We start from the raw sequence: 26588 nt of genomic DNA, 5'->3' as shown, positions 1-26588 counted from the left end.
TTACCTTTTGGTCCTTGCACTTTAACTTGCAAAGGAGCAACCCCGGCTTTACTTGTGTCAACACTGAAGGATTGTGGGACATTTGCTCTGACAAGCCCTGGGCTGAGTCCTGGACCAGAACACTTTACCTTGCTGCTGTCAACAACATCAGTAACTGGCACTTTGAAGGGACTTCCTGGTAAATTAAAGGAGAAGCATGAGCTAGGCAGGGTGAATGTTGCTGCCAACACCATGTGCTGTGACCTAATGGCTATATTAATATTCGCACCAAAGTGTAAGGGCGCTAGACTACCATCTAAATATATTTCAACAAAGTTTGGACACGACATCTAACCTGGAACCTGGTGGCCCCCATAGGTGACATTTAAGCTGTAAGTTCCAGGCTCATATGGGATGTATTCCACAGAACAGCTTCCATCCTTGTTATCTGTGCAGGACATCTTTGCCTCAGATGGTCCTTCAACAGCCAATCCCAGCCCACCAGTTCCAGCTCCCCTGTAAATAGAATAGATTAGTCTGACTTTCACCCACTTTTACACATGGTTTATTAAAAAGTAACAATCCTAAAGGTACCTTGTTTCAACTGTAAATTTGTTGGGCTTGTTTGTAGTTCCATTTTGGATTCCAGGGCCATGAACTCTCACCCTGCTTGGGTCACATCCTTCTGTTACTGGAACTCTAAAAGGACTGTTGGGTGTAGGACTTCCATCATAAGTGACATCTACAGTATGAACACCTGCAAAAGCAGAACACCCTTTAGAGAAGATGCCACTACTTATATAACCACTCAAACCATGTTCCCGTCATAGGACCTTCTGGAGCTAAAGCAGGTGGTCTGTCGGTGCTACGTGCCCCTCTGTTTAACCACTGTAGGAGCAGTGTTTTATGGACCTTTAAGGACCAGAGGCTTCATTTCTATGCTGATCACAGATTGGCTCAGTGATCAAAGTCAGAAGCCCTTGTACAGCATAATCAGCGGTCCCTATACAGACAGAGGGCCAGTGCACAAAAAACCTCTAGCAGCCTAGCAAAACACTATTGGTTTTTGAAGCAGATTTTAGAAAACTTCTCTAAACATGCCTAGCGTTTAGAGCGCTTGTGTAGATTACAAATATTTTTACAGTAAAGCTGTTACTGAACAGCTACTGTAACAAACGCCTGGAAAACCACTCTGATCTAGCGCTTTTCAGAGTGGTTTTCCATTTTCCTATACTTTAACATTGAGGCACAAACTCCTCAGAAATCTAAAAAAAAAAAAAAGTTTCAGCCCCCGAATTTGCGTTTGTGGTAAAAACGAACCGCTCTGGTGTGCACCATCCTATTCACTTTCATTGGTGAAGCGGTTTTCTACCTGCAAGAGTTTTTAAAAACGCTCCAGAACAGCTCCGGTGTGCACCAGCCTAGATACAGGCATTAAGAGTTTAATTGTGGCATCCTGGCAGAAATAAGAGGCAGTTGTACCCTGTAAATACCAAAATACCATGCAATCATACAATCAATGGTCTATTTCACAGTGTGGCGGTTTTAGTTTCACACTTAGAAGGCACTCCAAACTGTTCTTTTCACCCATCCATTGCAGCCCCAAAGTGGTTATTATTATTATTAATTTATAAAGCGCCAACATATTCCGTGGCGCTGTACAAAGAAAGAAACAAACATGGGGTACATAATACAGACAATGGTGTACACCAATATACAAGATACATAATTAGTGACAAAATACAAAGAATGATACAAAATACAAATTATAGAATTGGTAATGAGTGATAAAAGTAACATGATGAATAAAATGTATAATGGTTACCAAGACACTAAAGGGGGAGAGAGCCCTGCCCTTGCGAGCTTACAATCTAAAGGGAATGGGGGGAAACGAGGGGTAGTATGCAGCAAATATATAGAGGCTGTGTGTTTTCGGATACCTAGTAGGAGTGCAATTTGGTCTTAGTACAAAGGGAAGTGGCCTAAGGTAGAGCATATGCTTGTCGGAACAAGTGTGTTTTTAGAGAGCGTTTAAAGGTAACAAAGGTTGGCGAGTGACGGATGTGTTGTGGGAGGGCATTCCAGAGGAGGGGTGAAGCGCGTGCGAAGTCTTGTAAACGTGAATGTGAGGAGTTGATTCTAGAGGAGGACAACAGAAGATCATGTGCCGATCTGAGATTGCGATTGGGTTTGTATCTGGAGATTAATGAGGATATGTACCGGGGGGAGAGATCGTGGAGAGCTTTGTAGGTTAGGGTTAGGAGTTTGAACTGAATCCTCTGGTTAATTGGCAGCCAGTGAAGAGCTTGACAAAGAGGGTCGGCAGAGGAAGATCGAGAAGAGAGATGAGACGAGCAGCTGAGTTCAGTACTGACTGGAGCGGGGCCAGTTTGTTAGACGGTAGTCCACAAAGTAGTACGTTGCAGTAGTCCAGACGAGAGATTATGAGAGCATGTATTAACATTTTAGTTGTGTCTTGAGTGAGAAAGGGACGGATGCGAGATATGTTTTTGAGTTGGAGATGGCAGGAGCTGGTTATGGAGTGAACATGAGGAATAAAGAGAGATGAGTCGAATATCACCCCCAAGCACCGAGCTTTGGGAACTGAAGTTATTGGAGTGTTATTAACATTTATTGTTACTTCAGGCAGGGAGGTGGACAGAGACTGTGGAAAAATTATTAGTTCCGTTTTACTCATATTAAGTTTTAGGAAGCGAGAGGACAAGGAGGATATAGCAGACAAGCAGTCAGGAACACGTTTGAGGAGGGAGTTAAGGTCTGGGGCAGAGAGGTACAGTTGTGTATCGTCTGCATAGAGGTGGTATTGAAACCCGAATGAGTTGATCACCAAGACCATGCTTGCCTTCTCTTGCCTCTCCCCCAAACCCTCCCCCCCCCCCCCCCCCATATGTATCCATGAATGTTTATTTCTATCCATTTCCAGATGCCACAACTTTTGCTATGGATAGCAGTTTTACTATATTCCTCTTAAAGCGTCACCAATGAAAAGCACAGGCCATCGAAGTAAGCTAGATACCAGATACATTTTGTATATGAGACATGAAGTGCAGACCTGGAATTGGAGGACTTGAGAACCCGAGGTGGATATTTTAAATCTTAAGAGCACACAGAGGCCATGTCCTTTGCACAACGACATGCCTGTCTCGCTATCGTTGCCTCTAGTCCCCTCCCCCCCGGTCTGCTGTGCCCCCCTGCAAAAAGCGCTAGCGACAATTGCTTGCCGCTAGCCTTGTATTCATCTGCAGCCTGTGAATTAGTCAGCGCTCCCCCTGCCTCTGTGAGCTTCCTCCAATCGGAAGCTAAGCCACAACCCAGGAAGTACCTCCCAGGTTGCGGCTTAGCTTCTGATTGGGGAGCGCTGACTAATTCAGAGGATGCAGCTAAATAAAAAGGCTAGCGACAAGCAAATTGTCGCTAGCCTGGCACTCCTTACAGGGGGCAGAGCAGACCTGGGGGGAGGGGACTAGAGGAGACAATAGCGAGACAGAGGCAGGTCACTGTGACAAGGACATGGCCTCTGTGTGCTCTTAAGATTTAAATTGCCTGCCTCGGGTTCTCTTTAAAAAGGAACCTGAAGTGAGGGTTATATAGAGGCTGCCATATTTCCTTTTTAAGTAGTAACAGTTGCCTAATACTTTTAGTCATATACCCTGAACAAGCAAGCAGCAGATCAGGCATTTGACATTGTCAGATCTGGCAGGATTAACTGCATGATTGTTTCAGGTGTGATTCAGACACTACTGCAGCCACATAGATCAGCAGGGCTGCCAGGCAACTGGTATTGTTTAAAAAGGAAATGTGGCAGCCTCCATGTACTTCCTGACTGCCTTCATTTAAAGGGAAGCAAGAATTTACACAGCAAGGTAGCAAAGCAGGTTGATTTTTCTCCCCACAAATATTTTTAGATTGTCTCAATAAAGGTGATCACTCAAACCATGGCAATGTTGAAAGACTTGATTTTTAGCATTTTATAAACTAGGAAATCAGATGCACATCCAGTTTGAGTTCCTTACATTACAAAGTAGAATGCCTACAATGCATTTTGCTTGCTGATATGACTTAGTCTGTAGAAGTGTAGTGTATTCAAAGTGCATGACTTCGAACACTGCAGTAAGGTAACCATATGTCGTATGACTGCATTTCTGACTCCACAGTAACAAAAGCCAACTCACCTTCCTCATAAGGAGTATATTCCACTTTGTAAGTACCATCCCCATTATCTTGAACATAGGCCTCAGTGAAGTTACCCGATGGATTGGACACCCTGGTTTTGACATGAGGGCCTCCAGCTTTCGACAGGGCCCGGGCATCAACATTAAAGTCTGTAGTAGCTTCTCTGAAGATCCCTGTGATAAACCATAGGTTATTAATATGCAGGTAGCTTTAATCTGTCAAAACACGTATACCATGCAAATTACCATGTCAAATATGTATACCAAGCATGATTACCATACCTTTTCCTTCAACTCCTGGTCCATAGACCTTAACTGCAGATGTGTCCACTGCTGGTTTGACTTGTAGCTTGCTGGGAAAGTTGGGCACCATTTGTCCTCCATATTTGATTGTAATAGTGTAGATTCCTGGGTACAGTGGGATGTAAGTAATAGTGTATGTGCCATCTCCATTGTCCTGGATATGAACCTCTGCTTGCATACCAGTGTCTGAAATTATTTCAATGGTAAGTTCAGCACTGCCAGCATTAGAGCAGTCCACATTGAATGTGCCAGCCTCTCCAACCTGGGCATTTTCAAGGCCTGGGCCAGAGCAGGTCACCTTGGTAGGGTCAAAGCAAGGCTCAATCTTAGATTTGAAAGGAGAACCAGGAATGTGCTTGTCAGCAAAGAGAATATTGATGTTGTAGTCACCAGGTTCTGTTGGTAGATAGGAGACAGAGCAGGTTCCATCACCATTGTCCAGACATTCTATCTTTGCTTCACAAGGACCTTCTACAGTCAAGCCAAGGCCACCTTGACCAGCTCCTTTAGTATCAATGGTGAATGGAGCATGAGCACCTACATTGCCTCCCTTCAGTCCAGGGCCGAAGGCCTTCACCTAAAGTACAAGAATTGCAAGTTTTAGCTACCATACAAAAGCATTGCTGGGTAAAAGTTTCTGGTTGTTCTAGCAGAATTGAGGAAAAAAAAAAAAAAAAAAAACACATACTACACAAGTCTAAACATTTTACAGGTTCCCAGATTAGTTTTATTCTGCTGCTACAATTACATTTCTCCATTAGCCATGACAATATTAGGTATAACCACTTCACCACTGAGGGGTTTTACCCCCTGACCACCAGAGCAATTTTCACCTTTCAGCGCTCCTTCCATTCATTCGTCTATAACGTTATCATTACTTATCGCAATGAAATGAACTATATCTTGTTTTTTCCGCCACCAATTAGGCTTTCTTTAGATGGGACATTATGCCAAGAATTATTTTTTTCTAAATGTGTTTTAATGGGAAAATAGGAAAAATGTGGGGAAAAAAAAAATTATTTTTCAGTTTTCGGCCATTATAGTTTTTAAATAATGCATGCTACTGTAATTAAAACCCATGAAATTTATGTGCCCTTTTGTCCCGGTTATAAAACCGTTTAAATTATGTCCCTATCACAATGTTTGGCGCCAATATTTCATTTGGAAATAAAGGTGCATTTTTTTCAGTTTTGCGTCCATCCCTAATTACAAGCCCATAGTTTATAAAGTAACAGTGTTATACCCTCTTGACTTAAATATTTAAAAAGTTCAGTCCCTAAGGTAACTAATTATGTATTTTTTTTAATTGTAAATTTTTGAATTTTTTTTTAATTACAAAAAAAAAAAAAAAAAATGGGGAGTGTGGGAGGTAATGAGTTAATTTTTTGTGTAAAAGTCATTTGTATGTGAAAAATGTGTAGGGTGTAGTTTACTATTTGGCCACAAGATGGCCACAGTAACTTTTTGCTTTATTGCGACCTCCAAGCCTCCTTCCGGAAGCTTACATAGTTACATAGTTACATAGTTACTTTGGTTGAAAAAAGACATACGTCCATCGAGTTCAACCAGTACAAAGTACAACTCCAGCCTGCTCCCTCACATATCCCTGTTGATCATAAAATCCCTGGATTAACATCATTGGCATTACCTAGTAATTGTAGCCATGGATGTCATTCAACGCAAGGAAAGCATCTAAGCCCCCTTTAAATGCAGGTATAGAGTTTGCCATAACGACTTCCTGTGGCAATGCATTCCACATCTTAATCACTCTTACTGTAAAGAACCCTTTCCTAAATAAATGGCTAAAACGTTTTTCCTCCATGCGCAGATCATGTCCTCTAGTCCTTTGAGAAGGCCTAGGGACAAAAAGCTCATCCGCCAAGCTATTATATTGCCCTCTGATGTATTTATACATGTTAATTAGATCTCCTCTAAGGCGTCTTTTCTCTAGACTAAATAAACCCAGTTTATCTAACCTTTCTTGGTAAGTGAGACCTTCCATCCCACGTATCAATTTTGTTGCTCGTCTCTGCACCTGCTCTAAAACTGCAATATCTTTTTTGTAATGTGGTGCCCAGAACTGAATTCCATATTCCAGATGTGGCCTTACTAGAGAGTTAAACAGGGGCAATATTATGCTAGCATCTCGAGTTTTTATTTCCCTTTTAATGCATCCCAAAATTTTGTTAGCTTTAGCTGCAGCGGCTTGGCATTGAGTACGATTATTTAACTTGTTGTCGATGAGTACTCCTAAGTCCTTCTCCAAGTTTGATGTCCCCAACTGTATCCCATTTATTTTGTATGGTGTTAGACCATTGGTACGACCAAAATGCATGACTTTACATTTGTCAACATTGAATTTCATCTGCCATGTATGTGCCCATATAGCCATCCTATCCAGATCCTGTTGCAATATAACACTATCTTCCTTAGAGTTGATGATTCTGCACAATTTTGTATCATCTGCAAAAATAGCAACATTGCTCACTACTGTATCCACTAGGTCATTAATAAATAAATTGAAGAGCACTGGACCCAGTACAGACCCCTGTGGGACCCCACTGCTAACAGTCTCCCATTTTGAGTATGATCCATTGACCACAACTCTTTGTTTTCTGTCCATTAGCCAGTTCCCTATCCAAGCACACAGACTCTTCCCCAGTCCTTGCATCCTCATCTTTTGCACCAGACTTTTGTGGGGAACAGTGTCGAATGCCTTAGCAAAGTCTAAGTATATCACATCTACAGCATTCCCAATATCCATATTAGCATTCACTACCTCATAAAAGCTGAGCATGTTAGTCAAACAGGACCTGTCTTTAGTAAACCCATGTTGATGCTGAGAAATAAGATTTGGAGGAAGAATAAGGAGGCTGGACACGTGAGTTTCTTCTCACAATGATCGCGCTGCCCATAGGAGAGCAGCGGGTCATTGTGGGGCTTAGATCAACGAACGGGAATGGATTTTCCCGTTCATTGATCTCCGGGCGAGCGGGCGGCGGCGTGTTTACTAGCGGCGGGCGGCGTGTTTACGAGCGGGAGCGCGGGCAGCGTCGGGAACGCGGAAAGTACGTGTTTCTCCGTCCCTGGTTGTCAAAGGATGGAAAAAGGGGCGGAGAAATACGTACGCGCGGGGGTAAAGTGGTTAATGGAACAGCTGGCCCTCCACTAAACTCAAAACATTGAGCAAAAAGTGTAATTTACTTGCTTGAAGTAGGGTTTACCCATTTTATTGGGAAAATACTTGCCTTTGATGGGTTTGTTGGTGGTACAGCTTCAACAGGGAATGGGCTGCCAGGCACCGGAACACCATCATAGGTCACTTCAACCTCATATGGACCTTCCTCCCGTGGTATAAACTTAACAGTACTATTATCTGGACTTAGGCCTGGCTCCACCTTGGTAGGAACAGACTTGTTGGATGGGCCTGTAATCTTAGCAGCCACTTTGCCTTGTCCACCAGCACCTTTGGACTTCACTGTGAATTCCTGGTCCTTTCCAACTTCCACCTCTGAAAAGAGAAAGCATATGGTGTAAATCCAAATACCCAGTTTTAGCAACAATGAAAATATTCAGGATGTTTGAAAAGCAAAGATGTAGTTCCAAGTTTTATCAAGTCTGCCAGCAACATATTGGATAGTTCACAAATCAGGCTCAAAGGTAAATTTAATCAAGATGATAGTGGTACAGGGTAGAAACCTGATCATGGAGTAACAGTCCAGTTATTGACACCAGGGGCCATATGCAATTCCCTTTTTCTCCTGAGTTTTCTCCTAGGAGATAATTTTTCACAGGGGCAATAGGGTTGCGACTGCATCGGGGCCCTTGGGCCAGAGGGGCCGCTACCTCAACTTCAGTATTTGCTCTCTATTGGTCCTGTGCTAATCCCTTCTATAGAGACTTTTGAATAGTGGTAATTAAACTGCTCCTCATTCCCTACTTGCACCTCTGACACGAATTGCCATCGGCAGGTTTTCGTGCGACATATTAGAACAATTGATATGGCGCACAAAAACCTGCTAGAGTGCTTGCCCACCCCCCCCCCCCTTCCCCATGTAAAAAAACTTACATCGGGGACCACAACTCTTTAGCTATGCCACTGATTTTTCATCTTCAATTTGAATTTTAGCACTTTGCAATGGAAAATACTCCACAGTAGGTGAAAAAGTACTGTGCAAATTGAGTATTTTCTTGCTTGCTGGTGGTATAAAAGTCATAAGTTGTGAAAATATCACCTAGGAGAAGATTCAAGTTAAAGTAAATTGTATATGGCCCCAGGGACCCTATGCAATTCACTTTTCCTGAGTTTTCTCCTAACCGATATCTTCACAACTTGCTTTTTAAGCCACCAGCAAGTTAGAAAATACTTCAAAATAAAATGGAGTACTTTTTCACCAACTTTTGGGGACTTTTTCAATTGTAAAATGCTGAAAAGTTAGTTTAAAGAGAAGGAAAATGCATCTCCTAGGAGAGAACTCAAGTGAAAGTTAATTGCATATGGGCCCATGTGTTCAGAAGGTTAATCCTTTCTTCTGATTTAGAAGCTCAGAAACATGGTTTCCATACAAAATTAATTGGATTCAGAGGAGACCATGTCATACAACTACTTCTAAAACACTGACATTCCTGTTCTTTAGAGAAAATTCTGCCTTGATGCAAGTGGGGGAGCTCCCCCCCCCCCCCCCAAAAAAAAACAACAAAAAAAACCTCAACCAAGTCTGTCAATACGCCTAAAGAGTACAACATCCCTATGTTGAATTGAGAGGGCTATGAGGCTGCCATATTTTCTCCTAAAGTCAGCCTCTGCCTCGAACACTCATGAATCCTGAACAAGCAGGCAGATCAGAGGTTTGAGACTGAAGTCGCATGCTTGTTTCAGGTGCAATCCTGATACTACAGAAGCCAGAAAGATCAGCAGCATTCCACCAGACAATTTGTATTGTTTAAAAGGAGTTCGGCACCTTTATGCCGCTAAGTTACTCCAAGCTAACTATTCATAGGTGCCGAGAGTTTGTAAATGCAACGTGCTGAATCTGATACAAAGTCTGAATTACTGCATCTGAAGGGTATACTCACTGTCCCCAAGTCCAGAAACCTTGATCTTGCTGAGGTCCAGAGATGGAGCAATGGTAACCGGGAAGGGGCTCTTGGGAATGTGATCACCTCCATATGTTACATTTACGCCTAAGTTGCCCTAAAAGAAAAATTGCAAAATGGTTACAAGATCATTCCCGATAATCAGTGGCCCAACCCATTTGTGAGGACTGCCTTACCTGTTGTATTGGAGTGTATTTAACAGTGTAGGAATTGTCCAAGTTGTCAACGACTTCATAGTCCTTTACAGCATCACCCTTAGCTGGACCAGTGAAGTTCACATCTAGCTTAGCCTTTCCAGCTGCTTTTGTGTTGACGGTGAAGTGGGTTGGTTTCCCAATTTCCACACCTACAAAATAATGAAATAAAAAAGGATTCAGTTCTACAGCACTAAGATGAAACGTTCAAGAGCTCTTTCTAAAGACCATACTAATCTAGATGCTTTAGGCCTCTTTCAGAGAGAAGTTGAACTACACGCTTGGGCAGTTCAGCATTCCATCTGCCACCTACAAGGGCCATGCAATTAAAATGCAGTTGAATGGCTGCTTTTTTACCACCACACCAGTCTGACATGCAGTGGTGTTACCCAGTTTTTAGAACCGAAACATGTCACGTCCCATTACAGCTGTGGCTGTGCTCAGATGTGACCAGCAAGTATGAAAGAGCCCTTAATTTGAGCACCAACTAACAATCAGTATATTTTTGATAGGAGGGCAAACCAAGGTGTCTGATGGAAACCCAGTCAAACATGGGATGAACATTCAAGATTCCATCCAGATAAAATCCTAAGTGGATTTAAACATGGGATTAGTGCTGCAAGTATAATACACGAGCCACTTGTATCTAGTGTTTGTTTAATTAAATACAGTGCCCCATCATGGGTAAGATCACACGACGACTTTCAAGCTCTTCCTGGGTCCTCCACATTTTCTGGAGACCAGGTATAGCATAGAGGGCCATATGGAACACTCCAGCACATGCACTTGCCTGCAGAGCAGAGTCTAAAAAGAATTGATAAGGAGTTTTCATATTTCATTCTGCTCAAAAATGTCTTGGAACCCTGATTACTAATGTAATACACTTTCTATAAGAAAGCAGGATATCTGGATCAATAGGTATGTGAGGGAGGAGGATGATGTGTACTAGGTTTTCTGTTTGAACTCCATGGACATTTGTCTTTTCAACCTAACTATGCAACTTCAAACGAACAGTGTAAGTGGTTGCTCTGACCAGGCTAACTAGCAATAAGATGGGCCAATCTCTGCTTTAAAGCGGTATCGTCACCATAAAAATCAAATTTCAACAGCAACTGGTCTGAGTGTATTAAAGGGAACCTTAACTGAGGGATAAGGATGTTTCCTTTTAATCAATACCAGTTGCCTGGCAGACCTACTGAGCTCTTTGGCTGAATCACACACCTGAAACAAGCATGCAGCTAATCCAGTCTGACTTTAGTCAGAGCGCCTGATCTGCATGCTTGTTCAGGGGCTGTAGCTGAAAGTATTAGAGACATGGGATCAGCAGGAGAGTCAGGCAACTGGTATTTTAAAAGGAAAAATCCATATCCTTCTCAGTTTAGGTTCCCTTTAAGTGATAAAGATGCTAATCCTGCATTCAAATTTTTTTCTGCTGTTATGATTTGGAGTTATCACATACTTAAGGAACACTGGCCCTTTAGTAGTCGTGCCAAAGAATTGCATGCTGGGGCTTTTTTATCTATAATCTATTCCTCCTCTTCCCTTTATTTCCCTGCCAGCTTCTTATCTGAAACCTAATCCCCTACTCACTTGTGTTTACAAGCAAGGCTGAGGTGACTCAGCGATTGGAGGAGACAAGAAAAAAAAAAGTAAAGGGCAGAAATGACATCACGAGTTAGCCTTAACTGTGGGCAAAAGACATGGCCCCCACCAGGAACAGAATTCTCATCATTTACTATATAACATTCACTGAAATCAAAATCTGCACAGCATAATACATGTGTTAATTAGATCAAGTATTTATCTACATGTGTTTTTTTCCCTGGCATAGTATGGCTGATCCTAATGCTTTAAAGATTGTTCCCTAAATCAGCTACTATAGTCCTTTACCCATATGCAGTGTTTTCTGAAAAAGTCATTTTAGTAGTGTAAACCATGGCAGTGACAGATTTTTAGAAATAAAACTGGTGTACACCATTACTGATGAAAGGTTTTAAAATGTAATGTCTTAAACCCTTAAGTACAAATACTTTATTCCCCATTTTGTAACATTTAACTCCAGTTTTCAGATTTAAGTAGATTTGCGTATCAGCTTACCACTCTTGTTCAAGCCTGGTCCATCAGCCTTCACTTTGCTGGCATCATGAGATGGGTCTACCTTGATACGGATGGGACTCATGGGAGTAGCCTGTGGGAGGGGAAAGTAAAATTTATTGTAAAATCTTACCACACACCCAATTTACATAGTAAAGGACAACTGAAGTGAGAATATGGAGGCCGCCATATATTTTTTTCTTAAACAGTACCTGTTCCCTGGCAGCCTTGCTGATTTATTTGGTTTCAGTAAGGTCTGAATCAGTCCAGAAACCAGCATGCAGCTGATCTTGCCAAATCTGACAATGTCAGAAACACCTGATCTGCTGCATGAGTGTTCAGGGTCTATAGCTAAAAGTATTAAAGGCAGAGGATCAGCAGGACAGCCATGCAACTGGTATTGCTTAAAGTGGATCCGAGATGAACTTTTACTCCTTGCATAATTGTGTTCCTTACATAGTTTATAGGGCATTCCTCAAGCCAAATACTTGTTTTGTTTTAATACTCTAATTTCCTATAAACTAAACAAGCCACACCCACAGCTTCTCCAGAGTGCCTTGGCGCTTGCAAGGGATTGTGGGATTTCAGTCTGGGCAGGTGAAAAAGGTGTTAGGGCTCTTTTCCACTATGAAATGCGATCGCGATTCCGATCGCAATCGGGTTTCAATTTCCATCATGCGATTGAGCTACTATACTCATAGTCCAGCTCAATCGCATACAAAACGCGGCAGGACGACGATTGCGATTTGACCAAAATCGCATCGCAATCGGATCGCACTAATGGAAATTGCTGCTGCGGTTTCCATTAGTTGAATGTACCTTGCGATTTGCGATCAGAAGCAAATCGCAAATCGCAGGCTAGTGGAAAAAGGCCCTTACTAGCTATAGATTTCAGAGGCAGAGTTTTCACAATCTGAGAGCTGCAGTGCAAATACAGATCAGTTGCCTGTGTAATGGAGATAAGAGTGGAGTTTTCACAGAATATGCAGATTAGCATGCCTAGATACAGATAAGCTTGCCTGTGTGTGTAATTGTGTAATAGTGACAAGCAGAAAACATGTCTGCTCCCATTGTATCACAAGGAAAAATATTAATATACTGTTGAAGCTGTTTAAAGATAGATTTGCTGTGTAAACTATCTAAACTTTAGATAAGATATAGTCACTTGTTATATTTAGTTTTTCATCTCGGATCCGCTTTAAAGGGAAATATGGCAACCTCCGTATCAATCTCACTTCAGTTCTCCTTTAAAATTCAGGCATCCTTTTTGTACTGGTCACAATCTTTACACATTTTCCAGGAAATTTAATCTTGGAACATGCCCAGTCATTCCTACACAAGAGTGGGTTGTCCTTTGTAAATTGGGTAGGTGAAAGTCACCACTTTCCTGCCAGGTTTACTGACAGCATGTAGGGGACATTTGTCATAATTCCAAAGGCAGCTAGGAAGACGCTGGTAAATGTGGGTGCAGTTTGAAGCCACTAGTGGATCGGTAATACTGCTGATATGCTATTACTTTACCTAACCTACCTCTGACACTAGCCCCTCCCTCCCAACCTTGTGCCTAAAAGTGCCCTTACAATTCCAGGCAGATTTGATTAGCTCAGCAAGGACTGTCCCAAATTCAAGCTTCATTTGCATGCAAGCCAAAATTAGTATCTCATTTAGGGCTCTTTTGCACGGACAGTTGAACAGTGTGCTCAGCAAGCAGTTGCCAGGCAGTAGTGAGTAGATACCAGGCAACAAAGCAGTTACCAGACAGCAGTGAGCAGTTGTGAAAGTTTCAGAGGCATTTCACTGCCCAATAGTCTGCGGAAAAGAGGCCTGAAAACATGCAGCAGATGGAGTACTTAGGAGAACCAAATGTACATACATGTTTCAGGACAGTGGTTTTTTTTTTTTTTTTTTTTTTTAAACAAAGTTCCAGCTGATACACATCCTGCAATAAATCTGCAGTTTGTCTACTTCCTGCTTTCATGGAAGCAGCCATAGGGTTAACATCCTGTGTACAAATTAGCTGCTCTGCCAAGGCAGACAGCTGACAGAGTTGTGATTAGTCACAGATGAGGGGGAGATTAACTACATACAGGGTGCATTTCTCTAGGTTTTCCTTCTGTCCTGTGGAAGAGTTCAGGTCCACTTTAAACAATGCTGATCTAACATACTTAAAAAACAGTTACCTGGCCAGCAAACAGGACCATGATTGTGTAGCTCCCGGCTCCTGGTGGGGTGTACTTCACTGTGAAAGTGTCATTGTCATTCCGAATGATGTCAAAGTCTATGTCAGCTTCTGCTGGTCCTACTACGCCAGGAGCGCACTTGATGCCAATACTGACATCCCCTGGGGAGAGATTTATACCGAACAGTCAATCACTACAACAGAATCCTGGCACACGACAGCATAGCAATAACTAGGTGGACGTTCTGACTAGCACAAAAGACGACTGTTTCAGCTGCAGAAATATATGACATAATCCCACAGCTGCAGCCAGTGGCTTGTAATCAAAGTGAAGCCAGTTCATAGGAGGTAAACGTAAAGAGCAGAGAACAGTTTGGATAGACCATTAGTGGGCCAATTAGCCCTAAATGGGTAAAGCTGTTCAGGGCCAAAAGGAAGGAAGAAAAAAAAAAAAAAAAAAAAAGTCAGATGTTTAAGTCATATATGAGTAGCTACCTTTGCGATAAGTCTGCTCTTTTTCAGATGGTGTACACCAATTGGGCTCTATTCACAATGGGCAGTTCAGTAAAAATAATTTTGGTCTGTAAAATACTCCATTCGGTATTTTTTTTTTTTTTTTTTTTACACTTTTCCAAATTCACTAATGGTTTCCCGCATGAGGCAGAAGTTCGTTAATTTACCGAACATGCCTCAATTCACCAAGCCCTGCTTGGTAAGTGTTACTTACCAGCCTTCTAGCAGGGCAGCAGCTGGCAGGCAGGGAGCTGTGTGTGACTTGGAGGTTTTCTGTTCAATGCAGCCTGTCATCCCTTTAGATGTGCTGCAGCCACCAGGGGGAGCTCTTCTGTATTGTAGGATACAGATTTACACATCTAAAGGGATGCAGGAAAGCCCTCAGAATTGTCAGCTTCCTCTGCTTTGATACAGTGAAAGACCCAACTGATACCCCATCGCATCAAATTAGAGCGAGACGCAGGCTGTGTGGCTCTCCCTATTGGCTGCCTGGCTCTCCCCAAAGGCTGTCTTGTCAAATCCACCACACAGACAGCATGGGGAGAGCGAGTTATCTGCTGCTGTGAGCTGGAGAAAAATGATGAAAACTTTTGCCCGGTAAATTAACCCTCCTGGCAGTATTACAAAACCACCAGGGGCAGTGCAGCAGTGTTTTATTTTATTTTGTTAAATCATGTAGCGAGCCTACATGACAGCCGCTGTGCAGCGGCATTCCCCCACCCTCTTCGATTGCCTCCGGCGATAAAGCCCGTCTGGGAATCCTGTTCTGAACGGGATTTCCATTAGGGCTTCCCGTCGCTATGGCGACGGGCGGGACGACGTCACCGACATCGTGACATCAAAGGGAGTCCCAATCCACCCCTCAGCGCTGCCTGGCATTGATAGGCCAGGCAGCGCATGGGGGGTGGGTAGTGGCAAGTCGGCGGCGATCGGAGTGCACACGCAGCTAGCAAAGTGCTAGCTGTGTGTAGCAAAAACAAAACAAAAATTTCAAATCGGCCCAGCAGGGCCTGAGAAATCCTCCTGCGCGGCTTACCGCCAGGAGGGTTAAAGGCAATCTTTGTGAATTGACATTTCCTGGAGGTAATTTACCGCGCAAGTCAGGAACTCTGATTTTCTATACGGTGATAGGTTAAGTGAATTGTAACTTGGGAGGCCGATCGGTAAAATCAGCTGTTTTGAGCATTACTGAGTGCGGTAATGCTTTGTGAATAAAATTTTAAGCATAAACAACCCACACAAATAGACCCCCATGGGGACAACTGCTAAATATTACATCAAAAGGCAGGTTGTGACAGCACCAGTCTGTTTTGGTCCCCAAAAGGACCCTTTTCAAGCAAAAATTGGGGATGTAATAAAAGCAGCAAAAAAAAAAAACAAACAAAAAAAAAAAAAACAGTCAAGTTCCTTAAATGAAAGTGGCGTACACTCAGAGAATGAAGGGCTGTGTAGGAGTGTTTATTGGGTAAGGTGGGTTCCTAATAGCCCATAAGATCCACTGTGCACATGGAGCATTGGACACCCAATAAAGGCGTGCACAGAAAGCCAAAAGAACCAGATTAAAAAAAGCGGACAAAGTTACTGCTCACATAATCCAGATACAATATAGTGTAGAAAAAAAAGGTACTTACACTCACCTACAACAGAGATATATACGCATCAAAAGTACTGTTAACGTTACATGGAACAGTAAATATATACACATCTCAGGACAGAAAGCTTTGGTAGTCCAAAGAGCCAGTAAAAATAGTCATATGTGCATAATACAAAAGTACATTACTAAAACTGAGTGTGATCCCCATAAAAAATTGCATTTTTGTATACTAAAGTGTAGGTAAACTAGTTGCAACAATGCATGAAAAACCTTGTAAGAAAAAAAACAAATTCAGGACGATTGCAACGATGCAAAATTGTATGCAGCCTGTCAGTGCATAGAACCGGAGAAGAAAGCCACCTCAGGTTTTATGCTTACCTGGGGCTTCCTAAAGCCCCCTTGAGGCCGCACAGTGCCTCGCCGCCTCCGTGTGGCTCCTGTCCCCTGCAGTACGGCCTGGTAGCCTGGCTAAGTCACGCATGCGCAGCCCAGCGCACTCCCAGCTGTGGGAGCACGCCTGGCCACAAATGCACAACGGACCACGACTCAGCCAGGTCTTTGAGGCTGTTGCAGGGTGCAGGAGCCACCCAGGGAGACAGCAAGGGACTGAGCGGCCTCAAGGGGGGGCTTAAGGAAGTCCCAGGCAAGTATGGTACCGGAGATATCTTTCATCTCAGGTACACTTTAATACTGATGGAATGTGGTTATTGACAGATACATAATCACTAGGTCAAAACTAACTTATCTAAGTGCAGAGGTTACGTATCCATACCCATTACTTTTCCACAGCTTCAGTACACTTGCAATGCATACACCAATCAAGCACTTGCAACAATATATGTAGAAGGGACTCAAAGCAGTTTGTGTACAAAACACCCACGGCAGGAGAAATGCTCCAGCGTGTCAGGGGCAGGCCTTAGATGTGCCAGTGTTTGGTAATTACAAAGCATGAATCCCTTTTCTGGTCTGCATAATTGTGGCGCACTGAGGCTATACTGGACACATCTTGGTTTATAAAGTCAAAACACTCAGTAAGGTGGTCACAGTACTACTTTAAACTGCAATATGGTTCGTATGATTAATACAATCCAAATGGCTTTTGAAGAGCACCACTGCCAGGAAAGTAACACGGAAAGCCAAACTAGCAAGTTCAAATAAGGATCTACCTAAACTGGTAGTGTATAGATATAAATTGTGTTCAGAAGACCTACCTTGTCCAGCTTCTGTACAGTCTACTGTAAAATATGTGGGTTCATGGGCTTTCAAACCAGTTTTTGCCACACCAGGTCCATATACCTTCACCTTGTTGGGGTGGCTGCCGGCACCAACAGTCATCTAAAAAAATAAAAAAATAAAGTTAAAGGTTTTAATAGAAGGATCAGCCAGCTCAATACTTATGCCCCTCAGCTCCCCTAAATAGAGTGAGGAAGTCCTCACTGGCATTGTAGATTTGAGTTTTAAGAGAATCATGTGGGAGATAACCAGGCATTTTGAACAACTTTCTGATTTGAGTAAACAAAAATCTTTTAAACACTTTAGCTGGACTTACTCTGAAGGGGCTGTTGGGAATATTGACTCCACCCCATGAGATCAAGGCTGTGTGTTTTAGTGGTTTCTTTGGTGTGTAGCTGCAGCTGTAGGTTCCATTGCCATTATCCTTGGTGGTGACATCAATAGGATTACCTTCAGAATCCTGAAAAAAGTACAGCATATACAACTATGAACGTTCCTTAATCTTCAGAAACAAGAAAAAAAAAAATCTTAAAGCATTTTCAAGGTAGTCATTAACTGGCTTCCAGTTTTTGGTTCCATAGTAAAAAGGTAATTTGAAGGTTATGCACTAGAAAGGTTTAGGTTCTGGTGCAAACTCTGGCAAGTGTTACCATGAAACTGAAATTTCATTTAGGCATTAGCTTTACACTAAGGGAGCGTCCATTTTTTCCTGGAGCTATAGGATGAACTTACCTGCACAGATACCTTGAGAGGAGCTTTGCCACCAAGTTTAGCATCAACGGTGAACTCTGCTGGTTTGTTGATGGCCAAGCCAGTCTTCTCCAGGCCTGGTCCAAAGGCCTTCACCTTTTCAAAGAGATAAAGCATGAAACTTAGGTTGTATAACATTCTAGATTGTATCAGACTGCCAAAGTATGGTAAGAAACCCATCTGACAGACATTTGTGGTAGATGGGACCCATGCAAGAGTTCTCCGAGACCTGAAGCTGCATATCAAGCCACCATGAGGTCATTTCAGATGGGCGATGAATGTCAGTTACTTTAAAGTAGTCTGCTTACATTCTCAATCCAGAACCAAGACCAGTTAAAGTGGGATAAAAACCATTAGTGGGAACCAACATTCTTACACTAAATATTGCAGAAGGGTACTTCCTAAAAAATTTCAAACATTTTACATTTGACTTTGGTTCATTAAAAAGCCAGCCTTTACTGAAATACACCCGCAAGTCACAAAACTCCTTACTTTCTCTGGATAGAAGTCCTTAGGTGCAGGCTTGATTTCAGCCATGAAGGGGCTCAGTTTGATGTCCTCGTTGTTGCACAACACGTGTACAGCATATTCACCAGCTTCCAGTGGCCAGTAGCGCACATCACATGACCCATCACCTTTATCATCGCATTCAATCTTTGCCTGAGATGGTCCTTCCACAGAAAATCCTGATAAAAATAAAATGCATATATAACCTGCTACTTGCCCAACACGGATGAGGCATTTCAGTAGACGATCTGAAGCTATAACTAGTTCAATGTCTGACCGCATTGGAGTCAGGCACAAATTCCTCCAACTTTAATTGTGCAGTTATGCTGGGAATACACGGCTCGATTCTGCACCCGATCGGTTTGCCACTTAATTCTCTTATCTTCCGCTCATTTCTCATATTTTTTCTTCAATTTACTTAAATGACAAATTGAGCGGCAAAATGATCAAACAGTGGTGATCAGAAATGTCGGAAATTATCTAACCATCTAATCAGCTCAGAATCGAGCCGTGTATTCCCAGCATTACTCATGAGTATTGAAAGATTTCACGTGTACTTAATATCCATTTTTACAACTCCTAGTCCCATGCTCCGTTCAGGACTAGTGTCAAAAACCTGAGCGGTTTTTGCCTTTTTCATGATTGCTAAAGGACCAGCCCTTAAAGCGTTGCTATCATAAATCCGGCATAGTGGGGTCTGAACCCTCTATAACAGTAATTATAGATTGACGGTATACCTTGAAATGAATCAGAGCACTCAGTATATGATTTTATATAAAAAATTGTATTTGCTTATCATACAGCATATATACAAAATATGAACAGTTCCAAGACTTACCTAATGTTCCAACGTCATCACCAATGGCTTCTACTACAAAATCTGCAGATTTTCCGACAACACCTCCTTCTAGGCCAGGACCCCATGCACGAACTTTCTGATGCCCACATTCTGTGCCGACCTTCACCTCGAATGGACTGAAAAGGAAACAAAAATAAAATTGGACTTTTACAAGCTTTCATTTTTGCTGTTCCTTAAAGTGCTTTAACTGGTCTCCATGAGTCAGGTCTGCCACACTGCCAGCTTTGGTAACATGCAGATCAGCCAAATTGTCAAAAAACAAAAACATAAAAACAAAGTAACTGTTTGGCTGTCATGTTAATCTTTTGGTCTAATACAGTACTGCCCACACTTTTTTGGCTTGTGAGCTACTTTAAAAAAAATTAGCAACTCAAAATGATCTACCTATGTACAATTTGAGGCACATAATTATAATTTTATATAAAGAATGGAAAATGAAGTGGGGTCGTGATCTACCATGAAGTCCTTCGCGATCTACCTAATGGGCACCCCTGGTCTAATATCACAACTTGACCACATACATTTAAAGCAAGTTCATTTTTAGTTCATTTTTAACAGCAATATGTATGACTGCCTATGTAGCCATCAAAGAATCACTTACAGTGAACCAAAGGTGAAAGATTGCCAGGAAACTATAGTTTAAAATATGGCAGCCTCAGTCATCTGGCATCAGTAGTGTATTTAGTCATAACCCTGAAACAGCATGAGGTTAATCCAGACTCTAGTCCGAGCACTTGATCTGCATGCTTATTCAGGGTGTATAGCTAATAGTATTCAAGACCATGTCAGCGGACGGCCAGGCAACTTGCATGGTTTAAAAAAAGAAATATGGCAGCCTCCGAATCACTCCTCAGTGTTCCTTTAAATGACAATCACAGTACTGCTTATCTGTAGACTCTTCTATTCTACATAGAAAAATGACCTTTTTAAAGAGGAACTCCAGTGAAAATAATGTAGTAAAAAAAAGTGCTTCATTTTTTACCATAATTATGTATAAATGATTTAGTCAGTGTTTGCTCATTGTAAAATCTTTCCTCTCCCCGATTTACATTCTGACATTACATGGTGACATTGTTACTGTGGGCAGCTTATGTAGCTGCTCCTAGCTGTTTTGGCTGTTAGAGACAGCTGTAAACAGCTAATTCCTGTCTGAACATTGTTACATTGTGGCAGTTTGCCCAGAGTACCGCGGTACTCAGAGCTTCTTGTGGGAGGGGTTTCAGCACAAAATCAGTCATACAGTGCCCCCTGATGGTCTGTTTGTGAAAATTATATTTCTCATGTAAAAGGGGGTATCAGCTACTGATTGGGGTAAAGTTCAATTCTAGGTTGGAGTTTCTCTTTAAGAACAAAGTTACAGGGTAAAAAAAGAAGATACACACACACACACGGTTGATAAGACTGATAAGTCAATCCAACAGTTGGATTGACTCATCAGTCTTAGCTGTGTGAACACTAGCAAAAGACTAAAGGGGCCCATACACTGGTCGATTTCAGCCATCGATTCTATGGAATTGGTCCATTCTATCAATCGATTTGCAGCAGATTTCAATTTCTAATCAATCGATTTGATCTGACAGGATGGAAAATCTAGGACAATCTGCGTCTGTAAGCAGATTAATGGCCCATAGAGTTGCATTGCATCTCAAGGGGCCCATACACTGGTTGATTTCAGCCATCGATCAGAAATAGGTTCTATCAAATTCACTGTCAGATCAAATCAGCCTCAAATCGATCAGACAGGATGGAAAATCTAGGTGGATCTGCTGCTGGCAGCAGATTGATGGCCCATAGAGTTGCATTGGATCTAATAGTCCAATAATGCATTTCGATCCATTTCCAATAGATTTCATTCTAGAGTCTATTGGAAATCTGTTCCTAGCGTGTGGCACAGATAGATTCCTGTCAGATTCAACTTGACAAGCATCTGACAGAAATCTGATGGTCGAATCTGCTGCAAATCTGGCCACTTTTTTAGTAGTTTGGGGCTCAACAGACAAGTAGTTGATAGGTGTGCATGAACCTTAAATAAGCAAAAGAAACTAAAAAAAAAAAACACACACACACACACACACACACACACACACACACTCTAACATTTAAGCCCCAGCATCAGTATAAGGCCAACACAGCAAGGTTTTGTACACAGCATATGGGTTTGTATTGACATGCCTGTATCTGAATGTAGCAGGGCTGGTTCTAGGCCCTGGGCAGTGGGCAACAGTGATATGGGCCACCCTACCCCAGCCACATTTGGGCCCTTCTCTGTCTGTCTGCCCCCCCCCCCCCCCCCCCGGGTGGGGTGTATAGTAAGTCACTGCACTGTAGAATTCTCTGCAGGGGCCCAGTATGCCCCTATGGAAGGGCCAGCCCTGGAATACAGCAAGTATCTTGCATTAATCAGAATTTTTAGCCAAACATGCTTAAGCACAACAGTGAGGACTTAGGCTATGGAATAGCATTTGGGACTAGAGTTCATATATTACCCTCTTGAGATCAAGCCACATGTGAAGTAAAGCTTCTGACTCACCTTCTGGGAATGTGCTGTCCTCCCCATGTGATGGTGACTGTGTAATTCCCAGGAGTGGTCGGATAATACTCAAAATAGTAAACTCCATCACCCAAATCCTTCTGTTTCACACGTTCCTCAGTTCCCTCTATGGGCAAAACAGAATAGCCGTTAAACACAACACAACTAAAGGCTTGCTTCACTTAACATGATATAAAAAGGGAAGGAAAGCGATTAGACCACGCTGATTAGTGTATGAGTGAAAGACTCCAAAACTGATTACATATTACTCTATGTTCTAATCTGTATGAATAGAGCAATTCTTTAATCCCATTTCCATCAGAAGCTGGCAGACAGCCATAAATGGCAGGGAGATGGTTTTAAAAAGTGGACTTTTCACCCAGCCATGGAAAGGTCATTACTGAAGACATCTGGGATTCCCGTTACTGGAAACAATGGCATTTCCTATAAGATTTTATTTTCCCTTAAAACCATTGCACATGCCTGTGAGGTCAGCCTGCTAGAAAAATCCCTGACAGTGAAAGGTGGTAGATTGGATAGGCATGTGGTCTGCTAGGCACAGATCTGGTGTGATAACACTGCTATAGCAGATCTTCAACCAAGCTTTACCCAAAAAGCTAGTCGCACAGCTGCTCTAGCAGAAATTCTACTGGAGAGGCAATTAGCATGCTCTAGCAGAAGCTAAAGACAGTCCAGTATCAAGAAGGAAAAGTAGAAGTTGGCACTGCTAGCAAGCAGATTTATTATTGTGCAGTCAAACATTAAAATGGTGTACAAAATGATGCGACCTACTGGTGCAGGTAATGAAGGCTGGAGGTGGGTGCAAGAGATTAGAAGCCTTACAGCCATTTCGTGCTGCTTTGCTTCTACAGCGACTTAATAGAAGCACATCCATGTTAATCAACTGTTAGAATTCCAGTCCCCTGCACCCACCACCAGCCTTCATTGCCTGCATCGATAGGAGTCTTGTCATTTTGCAATGTTTGAGGACTTCACATATAAATGCCCATTTCTTGTTCTTTGGATATAAATCAGCTTGCTAGCAGTGCAGACTTCCACTTTTTCCTTCTTGATAGTACACAATTTACTGAGCAGAGGTGGCCAGTGACCCAATCAGCATTCTGTACAGCCTTATCCTCTATTCCATTCTCATTTATAAATTTGTATAAAAAATGAAGATTGTGCGCCATACAATTTACAGTTTAATGTAGGTCATAGTATAAAGTGCACAGCATTCTATACAATGGGCAGCATGGTGGCACAATTTGCAGGCAGCACCCAGGCTTGATAAGCAATTCTCCCCTGACAAGGCTTGATATATTACCTTGCCGGGATCCAGAACAGGCGCAGTAGTGTCTTCTTCGGGTAAGGCAGAAATGGCCAAACCCAATCAGATCCGCTCTACTGCGCAGGCGCAAAAGGACTCGCGCCTGCGCAGTAAAGCGGATCGGGTTCGGCTACTTCTGCCTTACTGGAACAAAAAGCTGCTAGTACACCTGCGCTGGATCCCGGTGAGGTAAATATTTACATCGCTGCACTGTGTGGGACCTGGGCAGGCTAATGGAGGCATGCAGGATGGGGAAGCCTCGTTGGGATCCAGAGGCTTCCCCCTCCAGAGGAGAGGACCCCCTTGGGGGATTTTTTTTTTATACAGGTTCTTTAAGCCAGAGGTTCACTTGATCAGAGTTAACTAGATTCTACTACAAAAGTCATGTTGATGAAGTACATCTCTAGATGGAAATGAACACTTTACAGCAGCAAAATAAAAAAAAAAGTTTAAACTGTTCATTTTCTTTTAGTCCGCAGAGAACAAAGTATACACAAAGATCAGAGACTTGTAGAGGAAGCAGCAGGCACGGGTCCCAGCTTTTTACTTACTTGGTCCCTTGACCACAACTTTAAGTTCTCCGCTTCCTGCTCCTTTGGTGTAGACCTTGAAGTCCGCAGTCTCCTTCACACGCACACCCTTTGGCTGCAAGCCCCGGCCCACAGCCCGACAGACAGTGGGATTGGAAGCTGAACATGGAATAAGGCACAGTAATCACTAAAAAGCAAAAGCTTCAGATGTCCGAAGAAAACAGATTATATAGAATGCACACCAATGAAACATTCCCAAGCAACAAAAACATTACGAGGGGAGGAGTAAAATCTAACATACAAGCCTTTACTGACCCAGGAAAAGAAATTAGACATTTGAATCAGCAGCTGTAGACTGATCAAGCTTAAAAATTGATCTCCAGTGTATATTATACTTTTAACAGGTCCCCATAGCAAGTCATAATTACCGGTACCTGCTGTGTCTATCATCCAAATACTCATAGCCCCACCCACCCGATAAAAACCCATTTGGTCTGAGTAGAGAACAGCTTGGCATTTAGCAGGGGTGGGACCAAGCATCAGAAGCGAGCAGCAGGGGGTGGGGCTATGTGTCAGAAGCCTACAATCCCAGGGTCTACATCAGTGACTCATGGCGTAAAGACATCAGGTATTTATAGCTGGCCATAAAAGGACCTGTTTAATGTAAAATCTACACTGGAGGTCTGCTTTAAATTGCTTCTCCTAGATCAGGGGGTATTTGCATGTCAGGATAATTACTTCAAGGATGTAAAAATAAAAATAAATAAACACATTCAAATAGATGAATTTAACATAATCCGATCCACAGGTCAACCTAATGCAGCACAGAAATCAGATGTTTGACACCGAATTAAATGCTTGGTTTGACACTGAATTAAATGCTTGGTTTTCAACCCAGTTTAGATGTTAATTCTCAATTAGTGTTTTAATATGGGTAAAGCCTGTTGGGTTTTCTAATGAGAAAGCCTAACAGTAGCTGCATGTTTAGTCGCTTAGAAGCAGGATCTTAAAAACACTAATCCTTCAGTTACAAGCTTGCCCCATGTTATCAACATTCACCTCAGTGATTGAAATAAAGGCCAAAATCCAAGAATAAAAACAGCCATGCATTTCCTAGTCTACCCCCCTACCCCTTCTATTCTAAATTAGAGGCCAATTCAACCTAGCACACATATTTGTATATAGCTAAGCAGCAAGCCCTCAAGTCTAGCCCAATAGCATCCCAAGGAGCCTGTACTGCTCTATGATCAGGGAGGTAAGAGAAGTGAACTAGTAGCATCCAGCTGAGCATTCCAGCAGGCAAGTCTGTCACTTGCTTTCTAACTCAATGAGCTACTGAAGGGATGCAACTGTAGTGAAAATATAAAAGCTTTTACAATATTTATAAAGGTTTTATTTACACTTACCCATTATAAAGTTTCTCCTCACCCAGATTTACATTCTGAAATTATCACAGGTGGTGACATCTTGCCAGGTGAGGTCTGTGCATAGCACTCAGTAAACTAACATTCCACAGTGGGAGATACTGTACGCTTGGCAGTTGGAAACCACCCTCATTTCCCACAATGCAATGAGAGATTCAGACAGAACTGTCAAGACCATGGTCCTGACATCACACTGTGGGAGGGGGTTTCACCACAATATCAGCCATATAGGAGGTCCCTGATCTATTTGAGAAAAGGTAAAGATTTCTCATGGGAAAGGGGGCATCAGCTACTGATTGAGATGAAGTTCAATCTGATTTATAGCTCCTAAAAAGGGAACTTTAACCTCAAACTGTTTATATTGGGTCAGCACCACCAGAAAGTTATGACAGCCTATAACACCCATACACAGACTCAACCAGAAGTGACGTTTGGGTGGCAATGTGTAGATCCCTGCATATACAGCAACACTGTTAATGAGTATTTCTAGCTGCAAGGTTTCACACATCTTAAGAATGCCCTCATAATAAATGAGTAAAAAGTTAGGTGTAGGATGAATGTAACCGAGATTTGTGTATGAACCACACTGCATGCACATATACCGTGAAGACTTCCCATCCCTCAAGCTAGCAAGAAGAGACAGCAGAGATCCAGCAGAAGGACCTACTTCCACAGGGTGAAGGCATGAAAGAAAGGAGAGCAAAATGCAAGACAGTTCAGTAGCAAGTCAACAGATCAGACAGAACATGTAATGTATTCACGTTATTGGTCCAGGTGTTGGCCCAAGCAACCAGATTCTCAGTTGTACAGTAGAATTCATAAGACAAGCCTGATGGTTGCTATGGTCAATATCTGAAATAGTTTTTTCTACAAGATTTGGGTTCATCAGTGCCATTTACAAATATAACCAGAGATTTGCAAACAACAATCTACAAGTCCATAATCAAGATGCTGGCAGCCATCACTGGCTCCATGTGGGTTCAACTAAAGCATTTAGAGAGAAGGGAACCAGTGTTTAAAAGCTGACTAAACCTGTAAGGTGTGTAATGAAAAAAAAAAAAAAGTCTGCACCTTGGCCAATAGTAACAGTGTAAGGGCTCTTGGGAATTTGCACTCCACCGAATGTGATGTAAATGGTGTAGACTCCCTCTATGGTGGGTTTGTAGGTACAGCGGTAAGTGCTGCTGCCTTTATCCTCCAGCTGAACATCTGCTGTATCTTTCTTCCCATTGGGGTCTTGAATGACCACTTCCACATCACCGATTCCAGCACCTGCAACACA

At 42.4% G+C, this 26588-nt stretch overlaps 1 protein-coding gene across 5 annotated transcripts in view; it reads right to left on the bottom strand.

Moving 5' to 3' along the window:
* Positions 1-26588, bottom strand: part of FLNA (filamin A) — a 118046-nt gene that overhangs the window by 34829 nt on the left and 56629 nt on the right. For 4 of the 5 annotated variants that reach the window (XM_068248260.1, XM_068248261.1, XM_068248263.1 and 1 more), the window contains exons 8-25: positions 26378-26578; positions 23904-24041; positions 22026-22152; positions 19475-19611; positions 18622-18815; positions 18112-18225; positions 17696-17839; positions 17358-17481; positions 14041-14201; positions 11864-11954; positions 9749-9918; positions 9552-9669; positions 7724-7986; positions 4455-5052; positions 4173-4346; positions 574-736; positions 335-495; positions 5-175 (exon numbers count right to left, since the gene is read on the bottom strand). In XM_068248260.1, the coding sequence (XP_068104361.1) occupies positions 5-175; positions 335-495; positions 574-736; positions 4173-4346; positions 4455-5052; positions 7724-7986; positions 9552-9669; positions 9749-9918; positions 11864-11954; positions 14041-14201; positions 17358-17481; positions 17696-17839; positions 18112-18225; positions 18622-18815; positions 19475-19611; positions 22026-22152; positions 23904-24041; positions 26378-26578 (3249 nt within the window). Of the gene's footprint in view, positions 1-4; positions 176-334; positions 496-573; positions 737-4172; positions 4347-4454; positions 5053-7723; positions 7987-9551; positions 9670-9748; positions 9919-11863; positions 11955-14040; positions 14202-17357; positions 17482-17695; positions 17840-18111; positions 18226-18621; positions 18816-19474; positions 19612-22025; positions 22153-23903; positions 24042-25908; positions 25964-26377; positions 26579-26588 lie in introns of those variants that run through there. The other variant, XM_068248264.1, reaches the window with a different exon arrangement.

This window comes from Hyperolius riggenbachi, chromosome 8 (assembly GCF_040937935.1).
Source record: "Hyperolius riggenbachi isolate aHypRig1 chromosome 8, aHypRig1.pri, whole genome shotgun sequence".
Classification (NCBI taxonomy): Eukaryota; Metazoa; Chordata; class Amphibia; order Anura; family Hyperoliidae; genus Hyperolius; species Hyperolius riggenbachi.
This window is presented reverse-complemented; position numbering and strand designations above follow the sequence as displayed.